Here is a 19,536-nt window from a genome sequence, read left to right on the forward strand (position 1 = left end):
AACAAAAAACTACACTCTAAATCTGATCGACTATTTTTTTTAGCCACTTCTAACCTTCTACTCAAATCGTGCCCTCTCAAGCCTCTCCTTTTCCTACCACTCCCTCACCATTTAAGAGACTAATTTATCATGCAAAAAAATCCAGGTTGCTAGACAAGGCCTTAGAGTTTTTCTTTTCCTTGTTTCAAGCCTTTTCTCATCCTCACCTCACTCCTGCCCTCTCTAGTCTCCTTGTCCCAAGCCCTACCCTTCTTTGTCGTCTCTCACCACCTGATAATATAAAATTCCATAGAAAAAATTTCAATGGCAGCCAAGCATGGCCTAAGGTTCCATTTCTTTAGAGTTGCACTTAGAAATAGGCGTAAAATTTGTTTTACTCCCATGTTATGTCCAAAGAAACAGAGCTTAAAAGAATAAAAATGCTAAAGCCATGTTTAGAAACCATGAAAACTATTCCACGGAATATTCATGAACCCAACTGGGAATGGGGAGTTGAGAACGAGTGATGGTGCCAACTTGAGTGGACATAACAGAGAGAGCATGAAAAATCCTTAAAAAAACAGTGAACAAAATGTACTACTTCAAATTGAGTTATTTTTGCCCTGTTTTTCAAGGCTTTCCATGCTTCCTCACTCCCACCCTCTCAAGGCTCTCCTTCTTTGCCAATCGCTCCCGGGCCCACTAATATTCCATGAAATACTTTTCCATGGTTGTCAAACATGCTCTAAGGCTCTGTTCACTTGCGTTCCCAGGAAAGCAAATTCCTGGAAAACAACATATTTTTCCCATGACAAGACCTTGATAAGACAGAATTTTGGTGTTCACTTGCTTTCCAGGGAAAATAGAATTACACATGTGGAATATTTGCAACAAAGCAAAAAATGACATGGAAAAGCCCATTTTCCCACCCTTTAGGCTTTGTTCACTTGTTTTCCCGGGAAAGGAAAAGAAAATGTTTCCCAGGAATCTGACGTGGCATTAGGAAAAGAAATCCAGGGAAACTGTGCAGGAAAAGGTATCCTGCGCCTGTTCAAGTGCGCAGGAACTGTGCAGGAAAAGGTTTCCCGAGAAACTGCTTGCCCGCCTCTTTTCACTAGTTTTCCTGGGAAACCAAATCCCACTAGTTTCCCACACTTGTGAGACAAGAGACATTTTCACATCATTTTTAGCAATTTTCATGTCATTATATGACATTTTCCACCTAGGCTTGTTACTTTCTCAGGAAAGCAAGTGAACACAAGAATTCTGTCTTGTCAAGGTCTTGTCAAGGAAAAAAGAGGCTGTTTTCCAGGAATTTGCTTTCCCGGGAACGCAAGTGAACAGAGCCTTAGGGATTTCATTTCCTAATAAAAACACACGGATTTCGTTTCCCTAGAAAACTAGTGCAAAAAGAAGGGCAAGTAGTTTCCCTGGAAACCTTTTCCAATACAAGTGAACAGTCTAGTCTAGGGAAATTTTTCCTACACAGATTCCCTGAATTTCTTTTCCTAATGCCACATCAGATTTTCGGGAAACATTTTCTTTTCCTTTCCCGGGAAAACAATAAGGAAAACAAATTCATTACAGCCAAACTTGCCAAAGAGAGCCATCTAAAGGTCTAAAACCGAGGGAGGGTATTTTTGGAATTGTGAGAAAGAACTAGGGCATTAAAGAGAGATTTGAAGACTAAAAAGAGATTTTGCGTGTCGTGCGCTGCTGGCTTAAGAAGAGCAGTCTCTGCATTAAAGAGAGATTTTGAGACCCCACTCGTGATTTTGCCCTTTCCAGTTGCCCCGTCGTTGTTTTTTGTCTCTCTGCCTCTCTCAGACGAGACAATTCCTTAGCTCTCGATGGGATTCACGTCTTTTGTAGGCAGAGTACTCTTCGCCTCTGTTTTTATCCTCTCTGCTTGGCAAGAGTAAGACCTCTCTCTTTCTCTCTCATCAGATCTGATTCCATTTACCAATTTCATACCCATTTTCCAAATCCAAATCCACTTTTTTTTTGTCTGCTTTAAATGTTGTGCGTTCTGGTTTTGTTTGAAAAGCTAGGGTTTTTGTTCACCGATTTCATCTCCACTCTCCAAATCCACTTTTTTTATCTGATTTTTCTGTTGTGCTTGCTCTTATATCTCGTGGATTCTGCTGCTTGTTCTGGTTTTGTTTGAATATCTAGGGTTTTTGTTCACCAATTTCATCTCAACTCTCCAAATCCACTTTTTTTTAGCTGCTTTCGCTATTGTGTTTGCTTTTCTCTCGTGGATTCAGATGCTTGTTCTGGTTTTGTTTGAAAAGCTAGGGTTTTTGTTCCTATTCTCTAGATCTGCTTGAAGCTAGTTTTGATAAATACTTTGTTAAGCTTTTCTACTTCGTTTTTTTTTTTTTTTTTCACTTATTTTTTTCTTCCGTACACTGTTGTTGTTTTAATTCAGTTACTTGTTCTGGTTTTCTTTGGAAAACTAGGGTTTTTGTTCCTCTTCTCTAGATCTGCTTGTAGCTGGTGTTCAGATCTGGTAATTTCAAGCTTAGGGAACTAGTTGTTGTACTGGATCATGTGGATAAGTACTTTGTTAAGCTTTTTTACTTCGTTCTTTCACTTATGTTCTCTTCCGTATACTGTTCTTGTTTTGATTTCTTTTTTCTTTTTGTTAGTATCGTCACGCTATATAGATCTGGTTTGTTGTATGTGTCGACAGGTTATTGTTTCCTTTTTTTGGTTGAATTGTGTTCAGGGAGTTCAATTGAATTGACTATGTTTGGGGCATTTGAGTAAAATTTTAATGTATCCTTTAGTGCTTTTATGATGCAGGAGTAGAGATATGTTCAATGCATTGAATTGAGCTTTTCTTTTTCGAATGGATAAATGTCTTGACTAGGATATCTCGTGATGGAAATTTGCTGTGTAAATCTAACAAATCACCAAGGAAATTTTTCTTCAAACAATCCCAATGACAATTCTAGCTGGTAGCTAACCATGTCAGAATATTTGTTGTACTCGGATAAATTTGTTTGATTTGATAGTGAGCTTCAGGATCATGCTAGGAAGAGTAAAGATATAGGATTCACGGAGGTGTTAGGATTTGCTCCTTCTAAACTTGTACATGTATAATCTGCGTGTTATGGTTTAACCTATGCAAATGAGTAAAAGGATATATGACTCAAATAATCCAAATATTATTACTTGATTTGATGTTTTATGCATGACAAACAATTCAACTTCAACCCTCGAAAGCTCACATGATTTCAAGAAATAGATTCTTGCAATTAGACATGACAAGCAATTTAACTTCAACCCTTGAAGGCTCACGTGATGGAAAAAATAAGATCCTAGCAGTGAGCCACCTGATAGGTGAAATAATGATCAAGGAAACTTACTAGAGAGGGATGAAGGATAGCAATCACAAATCTTGTAAAAACCTAAATAGATCTATAGCTCTCTACATCTAAAGGCACGAGGCATATATCTTTACACAAATATAAGTCATCAAAATCCTTTAAGTTCCCTTTTTGAGAAACCAATGAGAGCTTAGAAAGAAAATGAGCTCCCAATTTTGTCACAATAAACCTCAAAAGGGCCAAAACACCCCTACTTAACTGACTTCTGTGGGCTCAAGTCATATAAGTAATAAAATTCTGAAGCTACATGTTTCCATTTTTTCCCCTTTTCTTGTTATTCTTCTCCTTTCTTCATCATGGAACCTTCACATGGATGAAAGGCAAAGGGATGCTCTTTTATAATCATTTCCGATGCCCTTTTTATTTTTCTCTTTTTTATTGGGTTAAGAAAATTTGTGAGAAATTTTGGGCTTGCGTCCTATGATATATACAACTAGTCCTATGATATATACAACTAAAAGTTCTCATAATTACACCCATTATGAAATTGTGGAAACATACTCGTGTCCTTATCCTGCTAATATTTATTGATTCAAGCATTAAAAACATGGGCATTAGCCCGAATCGAGGGATCAAACTTGGATTGAAGGGGTTGGGGATTTTATTCGTAAATGATCAAACATATTCCAGTCTTTTTGCTAGGGTAGTTCCAAATCATCAAAACATCCACGATTAAGTGAATATGCATGTTTTTGACATTGTTTGACGACTCCCCAAGGCAGTCATAGACTTGAGTCGACTCGGTTTTACCTTGTTCGAGTTCTTGTATGTGTGTGTTATGGCATACCAAGTCAAACATTAAATCTTTTGATTTGCTTTAGTTAATGAAAAGTTGACTGCATCGATCATTAACTCGCCCATGTCAACTCCTTTTTACCTTGGTTGAGTTGTCGTTTGAGTCTTAGCTTTTAAACACTGGTTTCTGGTGAGATATGGTGGTTCATATTCTCATATTCCTTTTTTTCCCTTTTCTTTTTCATCTTTTAATTTATGTTATTCTTTCTTCATTGTCTGATCTTTTTACTTGTTTTCTAAGTTTGACTGCATCGATTATTGAGTTGCCCATGTGCATCTATTTCTTTAATTTTCTCATTTTTATTTACTTTATTTGGTTTTCCATTTTTTATATTTCATGTTTATTTTGGATTTTCATTTAATATATGTTGGTGTTTAACTCTCATTTAGTATATGTTGTTCTTTCCCCATGGTTGTTTTTCTTTCCTCGTGTTTTATATGATTTTTCCTCTTTTTTTGATGCATTTGTCTCAATGAAAAAATATTTGATGCCGATTAGTTGATTTTCCATTGTTTTCTTTTTTTTTCCTATGTTTTTTTGGCTTTTCTTTTTCCTTTTCTTGTTGGTTTTGTGTTCAATATGCCATGAGTGTGTAACTGTCAACTTCAATTATTTATGTATAATACAACTATTGATTCCTGTATCATTTCTTTCTTTGTTTGGTATGACATAGTGCCTGTCATTGGATTTTTTTTTGAATGGTATGACATAGTGGTCACGGGTTCGAGTCACGGAAACAACCTCTCTGCTAAGCAGGGGTAAGGCTGTGTACATCTAGCCCTCCCCAGACCCCGCAATGGTGGGAGCCTCGTGCACTGGGCCGCCCTTTTTAATGGTATGACATAGTGGTATGACATCGTGCCTGTCATTGGAAATGTTGCATGCAGAAAGTGGTGTGAGAGTTGCCTAGGTGATGGAAATGAGAATCTAGATATTGGGTGGAAACATGTGCTACCAGTGGATTAGAATTGGTTGTGAGTTACATGTATATAATATCACAAGGTTTTTAATGAGGGTATTATCCATTTGGAACCACATCTGTCACATTAAAGAGGCCAAGTAATGTGTTGGAAGGCCATATGAGGGAGTTACATGTATATAATATCACAAGGTTTTATGGGTGAAATCCTATGATATGTGGACATGGACACGAGTGTCGCGTGTCGACACAGACATGGAGTGTCGGACACGGCAAACCCCCAAACTTTAGAAATGGGGACACGGCTAAAATAGAAAGTATATGTAATCATGATTTGTAGATATGGATTCGTGTGTCCAGTTTCGACATGGATATGAGTTTTCTAAATGAGGTAAACACATTATTCAATAAAAAACAGGATGTCACACTTGACACAGTACATAAACATGTCCATGCACCCACATTAAGTCCAACACTTCCAGTAATACAAGTGTCCAAAGGAGTGTCGACACGTGTGGACACCGGTGTCGTGTCGGACACTTGAGTCGGCAATAAATTCAAAGTGTCCGCCAAATCATAGGTGAAATCTTTCCCATACTTCAATTTTGGATCTGCCAACGACCTATGAGATGGAAGTATAATTTTAAAACTCCCACCTTGGCTGCGTTTAGCATTGCACCATTTATCTTGCGAGAACCTCACTCTATCTCCATTGTATACTCTATATCAAATGCCTTTTGTAGTTTTGCCTTAAAATGTCCCTCCTAATTGTGAGTGATTTGTAGCTTAATTTGTCATTAGATATCCAATTGCATGGTTGAGAGCCATACTTTGATTCAATTACTTTTGTCCACTGGTGAGATCTCTCTTCTCCAAACCTCCACAACCACTTCCCTAGGAGGGCTGTATTAACATCTCTCAATCGGCGGATCCCCATCCCTCCACTTTCAATGGGCTTACAAACTTCCTTCCAACTGACTAGGTGCATCTTTTTCTCGTCGCCGGTTTCCTCCCCATAGAAAGTTCCTTTGTATTTGCTATATTCTCTTGATAATACTAATAAGGCATCTGAAAAGATAGATGCAATATATGGGAATATTAGCAAGCACAGCTTTGATTAGAGTGATCCTACCACCAAGCGATACCAAATTTCGTTTCCATGTCGAGTCTCTTCTTTCCACCCTCTTGAGTGAAGCATTTCCTTCTACTTATCTGGGTCTCCCTGTTGGAGTTGGTCGTCCCAAGAAGAGGGTGTACCTTTACCAAGCCTATCTTTTGTATTGACTCATTTGCTTAGACCTTCTTACTGTTATTCTCACTTGTGCCAAGCCCTATTTGACCTATTTATTGTACAAATAATGCGGCTTTCTATATTCATAGGCCCACTGATGGGGGGACCATCCAAGAAGTCGTGAAGAATCAAGGAATTAAGAAGATGTGGCACATCGTTGATGTTAAAAGTGTTTTATTTAGTTTCTAGTGTGTTATTTAAGACTTTTTAAGTCATAGGGGGCATCATAGTCTTTTCCCATTAAAATTATTTAAGTTCTTTTGAGTTATGAGTGTTTTAATGTAACGACTACCCTCGTTAAATCTATAAAGTTATTTTTAAAACTGTAAATTCTAGACCATTGAATCAAAATTTAGGGTCGAGATTATCGATTTGTTTCGTCCCTCCTTGATTATCTTGGATCAAACGATTTGAGAATCAAGGGCCCTAATTTAATTCAACAAATACATGAAATGGCTAGTAATGATAGGATTTTCCTTGGAAATTATTTTTACATGGAAAAACAACTTAAAAAGTAGAGAATAAATAGCAAGTGGAGAGTCCCACGTTTTCCCTCTTGTGGGAAAAACGTGTGCACTTTCCTTAAGGAGTGTGAACCCAATTGAAAATCTTTCTTTTTTAAAATCCAATGTTTTAGTATATCTTGCTGTCAAATTGATCTAACATTCAAAAGCCATTCAATATGCATAATTAAGGTAAGTGATTAGGGTCTTATGATGGCTAAGTTAAGAAGGTTAGTAAGGTTAAAAAGGAAAAACAGTTGGAAATTTTGAGGAGGGAAATCACGATCTCAAAAATTGAGAGAAGAATGGGCAAAACTGAAGATTTCTATATGGATCGTATATTTTTTTGTGGGAACACCTATCCTTGCTTTGAAACCTAAAAATCTCACCAAATTAGCCACACCACCGTATTGTTAAGATCAAAAACAAAAAAAAAAAAGAAAAGGGGAAAAAGAATAGAGTGAGAGAGGAAGAAAGAGAGAGGCTCGGGTACATCATCCTCGTTCTTGGCCGGGACCCCAGCTTGCTTCTTCATCTTTGCCATTCACCACAGCCGAGAGGTATGTTGATTTTGAGTTACTTGAAATTCCATGGCAACTTCTTCATCAAACTTTTTGGAAGCCATGGAATTACATCCCCAACCTTGTATGCAATGAAACCCTCTTGGTTATTCTTTAAAACCCATTTCATTTCCACGATTCTTCCATGCCCAATCTCATGTTTCAACACCTGCAAAAAACCCACATCTTTGTTAAAAGAAAATAGGGCTGCTGTAAACAAATGAAGCAAGACACAGAAAGGGGAAAATAAATAACGTAATCTTTACATGCTTATGCTCCTCGTTTTTACCCTTGAGACACCCCCCCTTTTAGTTTATTCGTTTTTTTCTGAAGACATTCGTATGTTCCAGTATTTTTATATGTTATTGCCACAAATGAAACACATATATAAGGAACTTTTAATTTCCCAAAAGTTGTAATGCACGGTTTTATCAGTTCCTAATAGATCTTACAAAATAATTTTCTTTTTGGGACAAATTCTTATCTCTCACAACGTATATTCATACAAGTACATTTATTTACTTTCGTACACAATTTCTCACCTTATCTATTCTAGTTACAAAAACATTTAAAATGAATCTTGTGTTTAACCTCATTCTCATCAATTCGATACATATATATATATATATATATATATATATATATATATATATATATATATTTTAAAATGATCTTAGCGTGTATTTTAAAATCTCATCAGTCCTGTACACTAAATGATTTAGGGTAAGTTTTCCATCTCTAATACTATGCTACCACACTTATATATATATATATTCATGTTCTTTCATAGGTCTGTTTCTTTTTATTCACCATCGTATCCTAGCAGGGTCTGCTTGAATAAAACAATTTAAACGATTTCCTATATGTCCAGATTTCCAGCAGCCCTTTAGGCCCTCAAAATAAATTCTTCCTTGAGTGTTCAAAATCATGTGTAGTATCTGTACTTTTAATACCTAAACCTGGACAGTTATAGTGCTGCCTGTGTTATATGTATACCTTAGGCAGGGCAGCAGTTGTACCGTTGCAGGTACCCAGTTGACCAAAAGTCAGGGGCTCCTCCTGATAAAGAAAATATGAAAATGATTAAAAGAACCTAGACCGAAATAAGTTGACTCTATTTCACTTATTGATTTGCCTAGACCTTGGGGTTTTAATAAGTGATCTAAAACTTTAATTTGAACTTTAGTTTTAATAAGTGAAATAGAGTCAACTTATTTCGGTCTAGGTTCTTTTAATCATTTTCATATTTTCTTTATCAGGAGGAGCCCCTGACTTTGGGGTCAACAGGGTACCTGCAACGGTACAGCTGCTGCCCTGCCTAAGGTATAATAACTGTCCAGGTTTATGTATTAAAAGCAGCAAGTAACCCAGTACAGATCCTACACATGATTTTGAACACTCAAGGAAGAATTTATTTTGAGGGCCTAAAGGGCTGCTGGAAATATGGACATATAGGAAATCGTTTAAATTATTTTTTCAAGCAGACCTTGCTAGGATACAATGGTGAATAAAAAGAAACAGACCTATGAAAGAACATGAATATATATATATATATATATATATATATATATATATATATATATATATAAGTGTGGTAGCATAGTATTAGAGATGGAAAACTTACCCTAAATCATTTAGTGTACAGGACTGATGAGATTTTAAAATACACGCTAAGATCATTTAAATATATATATATATATATATATATATATATATATATATATATGTATGTATGTATGTATCGAATTGATGAGAATGAGGTTAGACACAAGATTCATTTTAAATGCTTTTGTAACTAGAACAAATAAGGTGAGAAATTGTGTACGAAAGTAACTAAATGTACTGGTATGAATATACGTTGTGAGATAAGAATTTGTCCCAAAAAGAAAATTATTTTGTAAGATCTATTAGGAACTGATAAAACCGTGCATTACAACTTTTGGGAAATTAAAAGTTCCTTATATATGTGTTTCATTTGTGGCAATAACATATAAAAATACTGGAACAGACGTATGTCTTTAGAAAAAAAACGAATAAACTAAAAAGGGGGGTGTCTCAAGGGTAAAAACGAGGGGCATAAGCATGTAAAGATTACGTTATTTATTTTCCCCTTTCTGTGTCTTACTTCATTTGTTTACAGCAGCCCTATTTTCTTTTAACAAAGATGTGGGTTTTTTGCAGGTGTTGAAACATGAGATTGGGCATGGAAGAATCGTGGAAATGAAATGGGTTTTAAAGAATAACCAAGAGGGTTTCATTGCATACAAGGTTGGGGATGTAATTCCATGGCTTCCAAAAAGTTTGATGAAGAAGTTGCCATGGAATTTCAAGTAACTCAAAATCAACATACCTCTCGGCTGTGGTGAATGGCGAAGATGAAGAAGCAAGCTGGGTCCCGGCCAAGAACGAGGATGATGTACCCGAGCCTCTCTCTTTCTTCCTCTCTCACTGTATTCTTTCCCCTTTTCTTTTTTTTTTGTTTTTGATCTTAACAATACGGTGGTGTGGCTAATTTGGTGAGATTTTTAGGTTTCAAAGCAAGGATAGGTGTTCCCACAAAAAAAATACGATCCATATAGAAATCTTCAGTTTTGCCCATTCTTCTCTCAATTTTTGAGATCGTGATTTCTCTTCTCAAAATTTTCAACTGTTTTTCCTTTTTAACCTTACTAACCTTCTTAACTTAGCCATCATAAGACCCTAATCACTTACCCTAATTATGCATATTGAATGGCTTTTGAATGTTAGATCAATTTAACAGCAAGACATACTAAAACATTGGATTTTAAAAAAGAAAGATTTTCAATTGGGTTCACACTCCTTAAGGAAAGTGCACACGTTTTTCCCATAAGAGGGAAAACGTGGGACTCTCCACTTGCTATTTATTCTCTACTTTTTAAGTTGTTTTTCCATGTAAAAATAATTTCCAAGGAAAATCCTATAATTACTAGCCATTTCATGTATTTATTGAATTAAATTAGGGCCCTTGATTCTCAAATTGTTTGATCCAAGATAATCAAGGAGGGACGAAACAAATCGATAATCTCGACCCTAAATTTTGATTCAATGGTCTAGAATTTACAGTTTTAAAAATAACTTTATAGATTTAACGAGGGTAGTCGTCACATTCTACCCTCCTTAAAAAGAATTTCATCATCGAATTTCCTCTCTCAAATTTTCGATAAGGGTAATTACATCAAGGGTTACACAACAAATCTTGTATAGCACTATCTAACAATGATTTCAAACATAAACGGTATCACTAAATAACTAAAGGCGTACCTCTAAATAACTCTGGAAATTTTTTCTGGATATCAGATTCTCGCTCCCAAGTAGCCTCCTCGACGCCATGGTGACGCTAAAGTACTCTGACAAGGGGAATCGACTTGTTCCGCAAAACTCTTTCCTTGCGCTCCAGAATGCGCACAGGCCCTTCGAAAAAGGACCAATCACCTTGAAGCTCCACCTCGTCCTCCTCTAGCACATGAGAAGAGTCGGGATGAGATAGACGGAGCATGGATACATGAAATACGTTATGCATCCGATCAAGGTTTGAGGGTAATTCCAACTCATAAGCTCGAGATCCAACTCGCTTAGAGATGCAATAAGGCCCGATGTAACGAGGGCTCAACTTACCCTTCCTACCGAACCGCATAACCGCTTTGAATGGCGAGATTTTAACAAAAACCATATCTCCCTCAGCGAATTCGAGCTCTCTACGCCGCTGGTCGGCATAGCTCTTCTGCCTACTCTGAGCTGCCTTTAACGTCTCTCTGATCAAGGTTACTTTCTCAGAAGTTTCTTCCACCAATTTCGGCCCAAGCAACTGTCTCTCACCAACTTCAACCCAACACAATGGTGATCTGCAAGCACGACCATAAAGAGCCTCGAAGGGAGCCATCTGAATACTCTGCTGATAGCTGTTATTATATGCAAATTCGACTAGGGGCAAGTGTCGCTCCCAGTCTCCCCCAAAATCGAGAATACAGGCTCTCAATAGGTCCTCCACAATCTGGTTAACCCTCTCGGTCTGACCATCCGTCTGAGAATGATAGGCAGTACTAAAATTTAGCTTCGATCCCAAAGCCTCTTGCAACCCACGCCAAAACCCAGAAGTGATTTGAACTTTAGTGATCTAAAACTTTACTTTTCATTTGGAGTTTGAGTATTGAAAGAACCTCTTGTTATGGTAAACTTATTAATTTTGGAATAAGATTTTTGTCGTGGTTGTTGATTATAAAAAAAATAAAAAATAAAAAATTTTCATGATTTTTGCGTTGTTCTTTTGCTCGTAGCGACTTGACGGAATCGGGTCATTACATTTAAATAGGCCCCACTCATGTATTACGAGTTTTTTAAGTAGGAAGTAAAGTCTTTAAGTCATTAGAGGGTATTTTGGTCCAAAGGTGTTAGGTTTTCTTTATGGTTTTAGGGCTTTCTAGTTCTCTTCTTTTTATTATATATTATAAGCCTTAAGACTCATTTCTTTTAGCTATTATGATGAATGATCATTGAACAAATATTTGAAGTTTTTCCTCTTGTATGGATGTGATGTATACTCCTTGCAAAGGTGCGATGCCTAGGATCCCCTTGGTGCGATGCCTTGAATTTTAGTTGGTGAGATTCCAACCTTCCTATCTATCTCTTTCTTGTTTCTTTTTTTCCTTTTTTTTTGGTTCTCTCATCAATACCTCCATAGGAACCTCAAACCTCCATTAACCTCTCCCAAAACCTCTTGTGTATTATTTTTCACATCTCCCCCCTAAAATACCATTAATTATTTTTTCCAACCTTAGAAATATCATTCAATTCCATCCATGACCCGTGCCCCTTTAATTTTGTTCGAAAACTAATTTTATACCATCGGTATCCTTCGAAAACTTCTTGGTATATGTCTGCACCATTCCCAAACCTATCCTAAGCTCGTTCAGAAGACTTTGGAGGTGGGAAGTCGGCGAACCCATGACAACCGCTTCCGGATTTCTTTCCAAAAAGCCAGGGCTTGATCGAGTCTCAATTTCTTCCTCCAGATAAGAAATAGCCACCTCCCTCGAAAGCTCCCATAATCTCCTTCGGCGACTCCTATCTTCTGGTAAATCTCCAGAGATCTCTTGAAATGGGGGGACGTTGGTGGACGCTATCCTTTCATCATAAGTCATTATTCTCATCTTATGAAGGATTTTTTCCAGCACCATAATCTCCATGAGCAACTTCCTCCGCATCTCCTTTAACACGAAGATGATTCCTGTTGCAAGGGATATTGTTCTTCCATCTTTACTTGCTTAGATATGAAGGATGCCCATAAGACCTTGCCAATTCTGATCAGTTATTGTTATGAATTATGTCACCGCCATAAGATCCCTGTCCTGAACCCAGGTGTCCCGAAAGTCTTTTACCGATACTAATTATTACTTAAGCGAGCCATCCCATCTGAGGGACCCTGCTCACCTTCCCAAGGTGAGATTTGACAGTTGCATAGATTTGACAATCGCTTACATATTCCCCCTGCCCACCCCACCTTTGACCCAAAACTAATTAAGAAAGAAATTTAGCACTAATCCAACCCTGGACCCAATCCCCTGTCTGGCTCCAAGGTATAGACCCGAGACTAGGGGAATCCATTCAGGGCCCAAAATACGAAATTAGCTGCAGATGGGAACTAACCTACCAGATTTGGAAAAAGATTTTAGGAGCTTGAACAATCTGTTGTTTATCTTCCTTGATCCTGATTTCGAAGCCAGGGTACTCTCTAGTATTTTCATAAAGATACTTCCTTGAGGTCTTGGCCCCTTGGCTGCAGGATTGGAACCATCATAGACACTGCCGGTGGCTCGATAGTCAAAGCTTTTTTCTGACTCCTAGATGTAGGCCAGCTGGCTTGGTATTCGTGTCCAAGCAATCAATTTTCCTCCTAGGGGTCGGGTTTCTAGGTTTAAGTATCTCGGGACTTACAAATGGATTTTCGGGTCGAGCCAAATGGGCTTTCTTGGGCGCACCGACCTGAAAAATTGATTGAGTAGATTTGAATTTTGAATTCCCTTCAGGGTTCAACGGCTCGCCAGGTAAACACCCCTTACTCGCCGGAGGTCGTTCCTCCGACGGATAAGAACCCAATCCAGGAATAGCTGGAACGGGGATTTCCTTCGAAAGCTCAACCCCAACGGTATAGGTCTGGTCTGAAATTTTGAGCTTAACACAGGATATAAGAAAGTGCCAGCGGGGGGAGCTACAATTTTGGCCTAGACATAACTCATGCAGTTCTGATGGTTACCTTCCATTTTGGTTTCTACAACCTTACCAAAAAGGCGCCCTAGCGCCTCCACCGTTGAAACAGCCCAGGCGTGCAGTGGGATACCTAAAAAGTGAACCCAAAAGGCCTCCTCTCCCTGAATGAATTCCTTTTTCCATGGTGAGAGGGAGAGCAAATGATTGTCCAAGGCCTCAGATCCCTTAGCAAGAATCCGTAATGCTTGAGACTCAGATTCAAACATAAAGAGAACTTCATTCGTTGCCAAAATAGAGGGGCAATGTAAAGATGGGATTTCTCAGGACGTTTGTGCCCAATTCCAGAGCTCTTGCAAGGTCTCATTAGGATTCTTCTTTCTCCCTATCAGGCAAGCTCTAAGGGAGCCCATACGTTTCTCCACTTCCCTACCCGTGATTGATAGGATGGAAACCCTGAATTATTATGACGGAGGATATTACCTGAGTCAGGCCAAAGGTCATCCTCACGATCGTCGAGGACTTCCCTAGAGGATGAGCTATACAAGGAACCCACTTTAAGGGGATTCTGGCCCGATGACACCAGCGACATTTCTCCCGCCATATGAAATTTAGATATTGACAGGGAGAGCAAAGCCAGATTTGTTGTCTATTACTTGGGTCATGCCAGAGGTTCACTCTCCCCCCTCTTCCCCGAGGTATACTTGGTGAGGGGGTCAGTTTTGATCTAGTTTGCTGGCACCTTATGCATCTATTCCTCTATCCAAAATTATGGTAGTGACATTGTAGGCATTGCCAATCTCCCCCCATTCCCCGTGTTCCTTCGAAAGTATTTCTTAATGATTTTGGGTTTGGTTGATGGGTTTTGAGCTGAACCTTCGCGACAATGGGTTGCCACCGCTTCCGCAACCCGTACCTTTGACATACTTACTACGATATAAATACTTATGTATGTTGGAGACAACAATATCCGCCACGCACGAAGATCAAAGCTGACGAACTCCCACCAATGAAGCTGACAATTATGTTCGATAAGGTCGAGTCCTTTAAAGCGGGGGTATGATGGGGGACTATCCAAGATGGCATTGAACCTCTGACATTGAGGTGGTTAGTTCTCTAGGGACTTTTACAGTCTAGAGACTTTGGTTACCTTTTTTTGGTTGGTAAGCTGGCATCGAACCTCTGACCTCAACTTTGAGGATCAAAGCCTTTATCCAATTGAGGAAGAGGCTCAACCCCAAACACTTTGGTCACTTTGTTTGAAAGTTTGATTAAAATGGGTCATTTCTTCTTTGTTACTTGCAATGCCATATGTATGGATAATGGATTACAATTACGGAATGTAACGCAGTACCCTTAAATGGCAAACAGTTAAAAGAACAAGTGTCTAAGCAATTTTGTAGTGCTAACTTTTTTGGGTCCTCGTAGTCGTAGGTTTCACAAGGACTCCTTTGCAATAGTTAAGACATTTTGTCCTTTGTACCTAGAAGTTGATGGGCCTAAAACCGTCTGAGGAATGCAATGGTATGAAAGAGCTATGGGCTTGCACGACCACCCTGCATTCTTGCTTGCCAGCCTGTCATGGGGTGCGTGCATGGTGCATGTAAATCCTAGTGTTGCTCTTGAAAGTTGAAACTGTCCCACACTCTGATTGTCTAGAAGTTTCTCTTAGATTTTTCACAAGGAATTTCTTGGTATTGTACACTTTTGTCATCATCCTTGGTATATGAATTGAGAGGCTAGCTCCATATCTGATTTGTCTACTATAGTTTTGAGATCGTAGTCCGTACCTTACAGAACTCAGAACTGTAATTTCCCCTCATGTCTTTGGAACTCCTAGTGTTTTAGTGCTTCTGTATTTTCGCTTTTATTTAGAACGAAAGTCCTCCCTCAAATGAAAAAAAAGTTGTACTTTTATGAATCACCTTATGCATTGGCCTAGAAAGATGTTTCTGCTTCCTTGATACTATACGTGTAGTTTTTCTTTACCTTTTGCTTATTATGGGATCCAGCACCTTATGTATTGGCCAAGAAAAATGTTTCGGTTTCCTTGATACTATAAATGTAATTTTTCTTTAGCCTTTGCTTATTATAGGATCCAGTGGCATAGGGAAGCATTGTCTTTCATTGTTTAGTAGTGTATTGTGCCATGGCCTAAGTTTATCAGCTACCGATACACTTGTTTTTTTGTTTTTTTTCAAAAAAAATTAAGCTTGAACTGCCATTTTAAATTGCATACACATCACGGGAATGGTCTATCATAACCTTAATATTTGCTGTTGGCGAAGATATTACTTTCATTTCCAATAACAAGTTCCACCGAAAGTGATACGTTGTTGCTAGTAAAGATATTATTTTATGTACTAACAAGTGTAAAAGCTTCAAAGATTTGTGGTATTTTTTTTTCCCGGTATGTGAGCCTTAAACACTTCCTGTGTCCCCATATAGAAAAAACACAAGCAAAATGAATTAAGCACTATCTATTATTAATGCCAAATTAGCATATGATATGGCTATATAACATGTTTCTGTTACAGGTTTAACGAATTTGGGGATGATGGTGGGCCCGCAGCCAAGGTTTTCAAACCTAAGTTTGACGTTTTCACGAATCACGTTACCTCCAATCTTGGGGTACATTTGCCTGAAATTGAAGTGAGAAACCATTGACTTTTTTAAAAAATCTTTTCTTTTTAGTGAATCGACTTAACGATGCTCTCAAATATCATTTGTAACTGTTATTAGTGCTTGTTGTAGATTAAACATGTAGTTGCTGCCGCTATAGCGCTGAAAGGAATTGGTGGTATTCTATTTATCTTTGGCAGCACTCTTGGTGCATATCTCTTGGTCTGCATTCATCTCTTTGTTTCTGCATTATTTTTCTCTTCTAGGTCCTGTTTGGATTGCGAGAAAAACATTTCAAACATTTCTGACACAGATTTTTTTCCTGGAGAAAGTTTTTCTTTCCAAAATTTGGAGGGAATGATATGATTGTGTTCAATCTAGAGTGATACTATCATAAAATGAAGGTCCCTCTTAAGTAAAAAATGAACAGGGTTGATTCAAGATATCTTTCTCAGTTTTTTTTTTTTTTTTGAAGAGGAATTGTAAAAATTGAATAGGATTTGGTTCAAGTTATATTTCTCAGTATATTAAAAAAGTAGGAACTTTTAGAAATATTTATACTTTCCAAACTTTTCCAGAAAATTCTTGCAATCCAAACAGGGCCTTAGTTGCACAAGTCCTCAATATTTAACTATTTATCTGTGCAGGTTCTACATCTGGCAATTGCTAGTCCTATTTTGTATGATTTCTACAACTATGATATTGAGAAGCCGGAATTTCTTCAGCTTTTTGTCAAGTTTACACAGGTCACCCATGCAATTCTATTTGTTATTTGTGTTCATCAAATGCTGGTCTGATTGCCATATTTTGCCTCTCGATATGGCTATCTATCTCTTCATACACTTTTTATTGATTAGTTCTACATCTAACTGCAGAATATGGCACTTTTCGGGGCATTGCTCTTCTTCCTAGGGATGAAGAACTCGATCCCAAAGAGACAACCCAAGAAGAAGGTTACCAAAACAAAGACAGTCTAGATCAGCTTGATAGTGCATCTCAAGTTAATGCTAGCTGCTTGGATTTGGATTCTGGGTTGGTGCCGGAGTTTTACAAACTCCGTTGTAAATCTTCCCAAATCAAGTGACTTGGTAAAGTTCTCTACCTGGTTTTGTATGCTTGCAGCATTAAGTCTCAGGGATGATTTTTATAATCAATGGCTTCTTTCTTTTTTTTTTACGAAACCCTCAGTCCATTTAAATGATTTGAGCTTTAGATTAGATTTTTGTCTTCCAAATACAGGTTTGAACCTGAAACAGTTCTGCCTTTGTTTAAGAAATAGATTGGTCTACAACAAAAATTAGGTCCAGTTTAGAATGGTGTGTGGTTTCTTTTAACTGTTTGTGTTCCTTTCATGTGAAGTAACTTGGGTTCACCTGCTCCTGAGATCATCCCTTATTGATGTGTTTTTCCTTGTTTGATATTATTTGCAAATGGTGCTTTAAATGCCTCCTTGGATGCCATTAATTACATCACTTACAAAGATAGGGATTTGCTAGGGACCACTGCAGAAGGCATTTCGCAGCGGGGCTGTTGCATGTGAGAGAGCAGCCACACAGGCTCAGATTTCGTCTTATTCATTTAATTAACCCGAGGTGGCTGATCTCACATGCAACAGCCCAGCTGCAAAATGCCTTCTGTGATGGTCCCTAGCAATTCTAATAAAACTATTATACCTATTTACAAATAATCAGCTTTAACATGAAAACCATTAGCATATAAAGGAAACTGAAACCATATGTTGATATCAAAATAAGGTTATTACATTTCCCAAAAAGCTCTCATAAGCCGATTAAAGAAGAAAAAAAAAAGTAACCTGCACAACCACGATTAGAAAAGCTTTTCCAAATCCAAATCCAAATCCACTTTTTTATTACTATCAAAACTAAGTATTTATCAAAACTAGCTTCAAGCAGATCTAGAGAATAGGAACAAAAACCCTAGCTTTTCAAACAAAACCAGAACAAGTATCTGAATCCACGAGAGAAAAGCGAACACAATAGTGAAAGCAGCTAAAAAAAAAAAAGGTGGATTTGGAGAGTTGAGATGAAATTGGTGAACAAAAACCCTAGCTTTTCTAATAAAACCAGAACAAGTAACTGAATCCACGAGATAAAAGCAAGAAGAACAGCAAAAGCAAATAATAATAATAAAAAAAAAAAAGTGGATTTGGATTTGGATTTTAAAGAATTTCATGCTTTTCCTTATTTGATTACACATGAAAAAAAGTAACCCGGCAAAACCACGATTCAAGATTAATTTACAGGGCCCTTTAATATATGATGATATCCCTCAAAATAAGCCATAGCCATATATCATTTCCCTCTAAATTATGGAATGGAAAAAAGTTTGCTAGAAAATTTTTTCCCAAGAAATATTTTTATTGCAATCCAAACGGGCCCTAAAGATTTGGACATCTTGACAATGGAGGATTTAATTAAGTTAGTGTTTATGAATAACACGGTGAGACCGTGAGAGACCAGTAACTTACAGAGTGATGCCTACATTCTTCCTAAATACGCGAATTACGCGAATTAACCACTTAAACACTCCAAAGATTGGGAACTAAAATCTCCCAATCTATGTAGATAAAATTATAAAAATGATGCCACCATCACAGTGGGACCCGAACTAAGGGTCTCGATCTAAATAGTGCCATTTATCTCTCACAAGAGAAACAAGTAGGGCCCACCATCATATATTCTCATATTTTTATGAGGGATTTGCTAGGCTATTTCGCGGAAAGCCCTTTCGCGGCTGGCTTTTGCATGTAACAACTGCCGACTTCTTCACAGATTTTGTCTTATTCATTTAATTCATCTGAGGAGGCTGTGAAGTCCAATATTTTTTAAAAAGTATAGTGGGGTCCACTTCATAGGATGATCCAAAACTCTAGATATTTGAGGGTTAGGAGCAGATGATTTGCATGGTGGTGGAGCCTGCTTACGTTGGGGCCAATAAATGAACGGTTTGGATCATCCTATGAAGTGGGCCCAATTTAATTTAAAAAAAAAAGAGGACTTCACTTGGACCGATTTAAGTATTTAACTACCCTTGTTATCTTGTCAATTGTTGGTTGCAGTGTCTGACAAAACCAAATCCTAAACCCCCCGCCCCCCCCCCCCCCCCCACCCCCCCCACTTGACGGCTGGCTAGTGGCTAACGTATTCCCACCATTTGACCGGTCTCTCTCTCTCTCTCTCTCCACACACACACACACAACAGGAACAGTTGGTGGGCCCAACAGAAACC

At 37.9% G+C, this 19,536-nt stretch overlaps 1 protein-coding gene across 1 annotated transcript; it reads left to right on the forward strand.

Moving 5' to 3' along the window:
- The first annotated feature begins 1,689 nt into the window (after positions 1–1,689).
- Positions 1,690–17,705, forward strand: LOC143859237 (uncharacterized). Its single transcript, XM_077369940.1, has 5 exons — positions 1,690–1,897; positions 16,203–16,317; positions 16,420–16,509; positions 16,935–17,033; positions 17,163–17,705. The coding sequence occupies exons 1-5, from the start codon at positions 1,830–1,832 to the stop codon at positions 17,262–17,264; spliced, it is 474 nt and encodes a 157-aa protein (XP_077226055.1). The 5' UTR covers positions 1,690–1,829; the 3' UTR covers positions 17,265–17,705.
- The last annotated feature ends 1,831 nt before the right edge of the window (positions 17,706–19,536 follow it).

The sequence above is a fragment of the Tasmannia lanceolata genome, unplaced genomic scaffold (assembly GCF_043159265.1).
Source record: "Tasmannia lanceolata isolate RefF3 unplaced genomic scaffold, GAP_Taslan_0.1 ptg000029l, whole genome shotgun sequence".
In the NCBI taxonomy this organism is placed as follows: domain Eukaryota; kingdom Viridiplantae; phylum Streptophyta; class Magnoliopsida; order Canellales; family Winteraceae; genus Tasmannia; species Tasmannia lanceolata.

Coding starts and splice junctions, on each gene's coding strand:
- LOC143859237 (XM_077369940.1), top strand. CDS start 1,830: ATGGGATTCACGTCTTTTGTAGGCAGAGTACTCTTCGCCTCTGTTTTT. Junction 1,898..16,202: donor ATCCTCTCTGCTTGGCAAGA/GTAAGACCTCTC, acceptor TTTCTGTTACAG/GTTTAACGAATTTGGGGATG. Junction 16,318..16,419: donor TACATTTGCCTGAAATTGAA/GTGAGAAACCAT, acceptor TGCTTGTTGTAG/ATTAAACATGTAGTTGCTGC.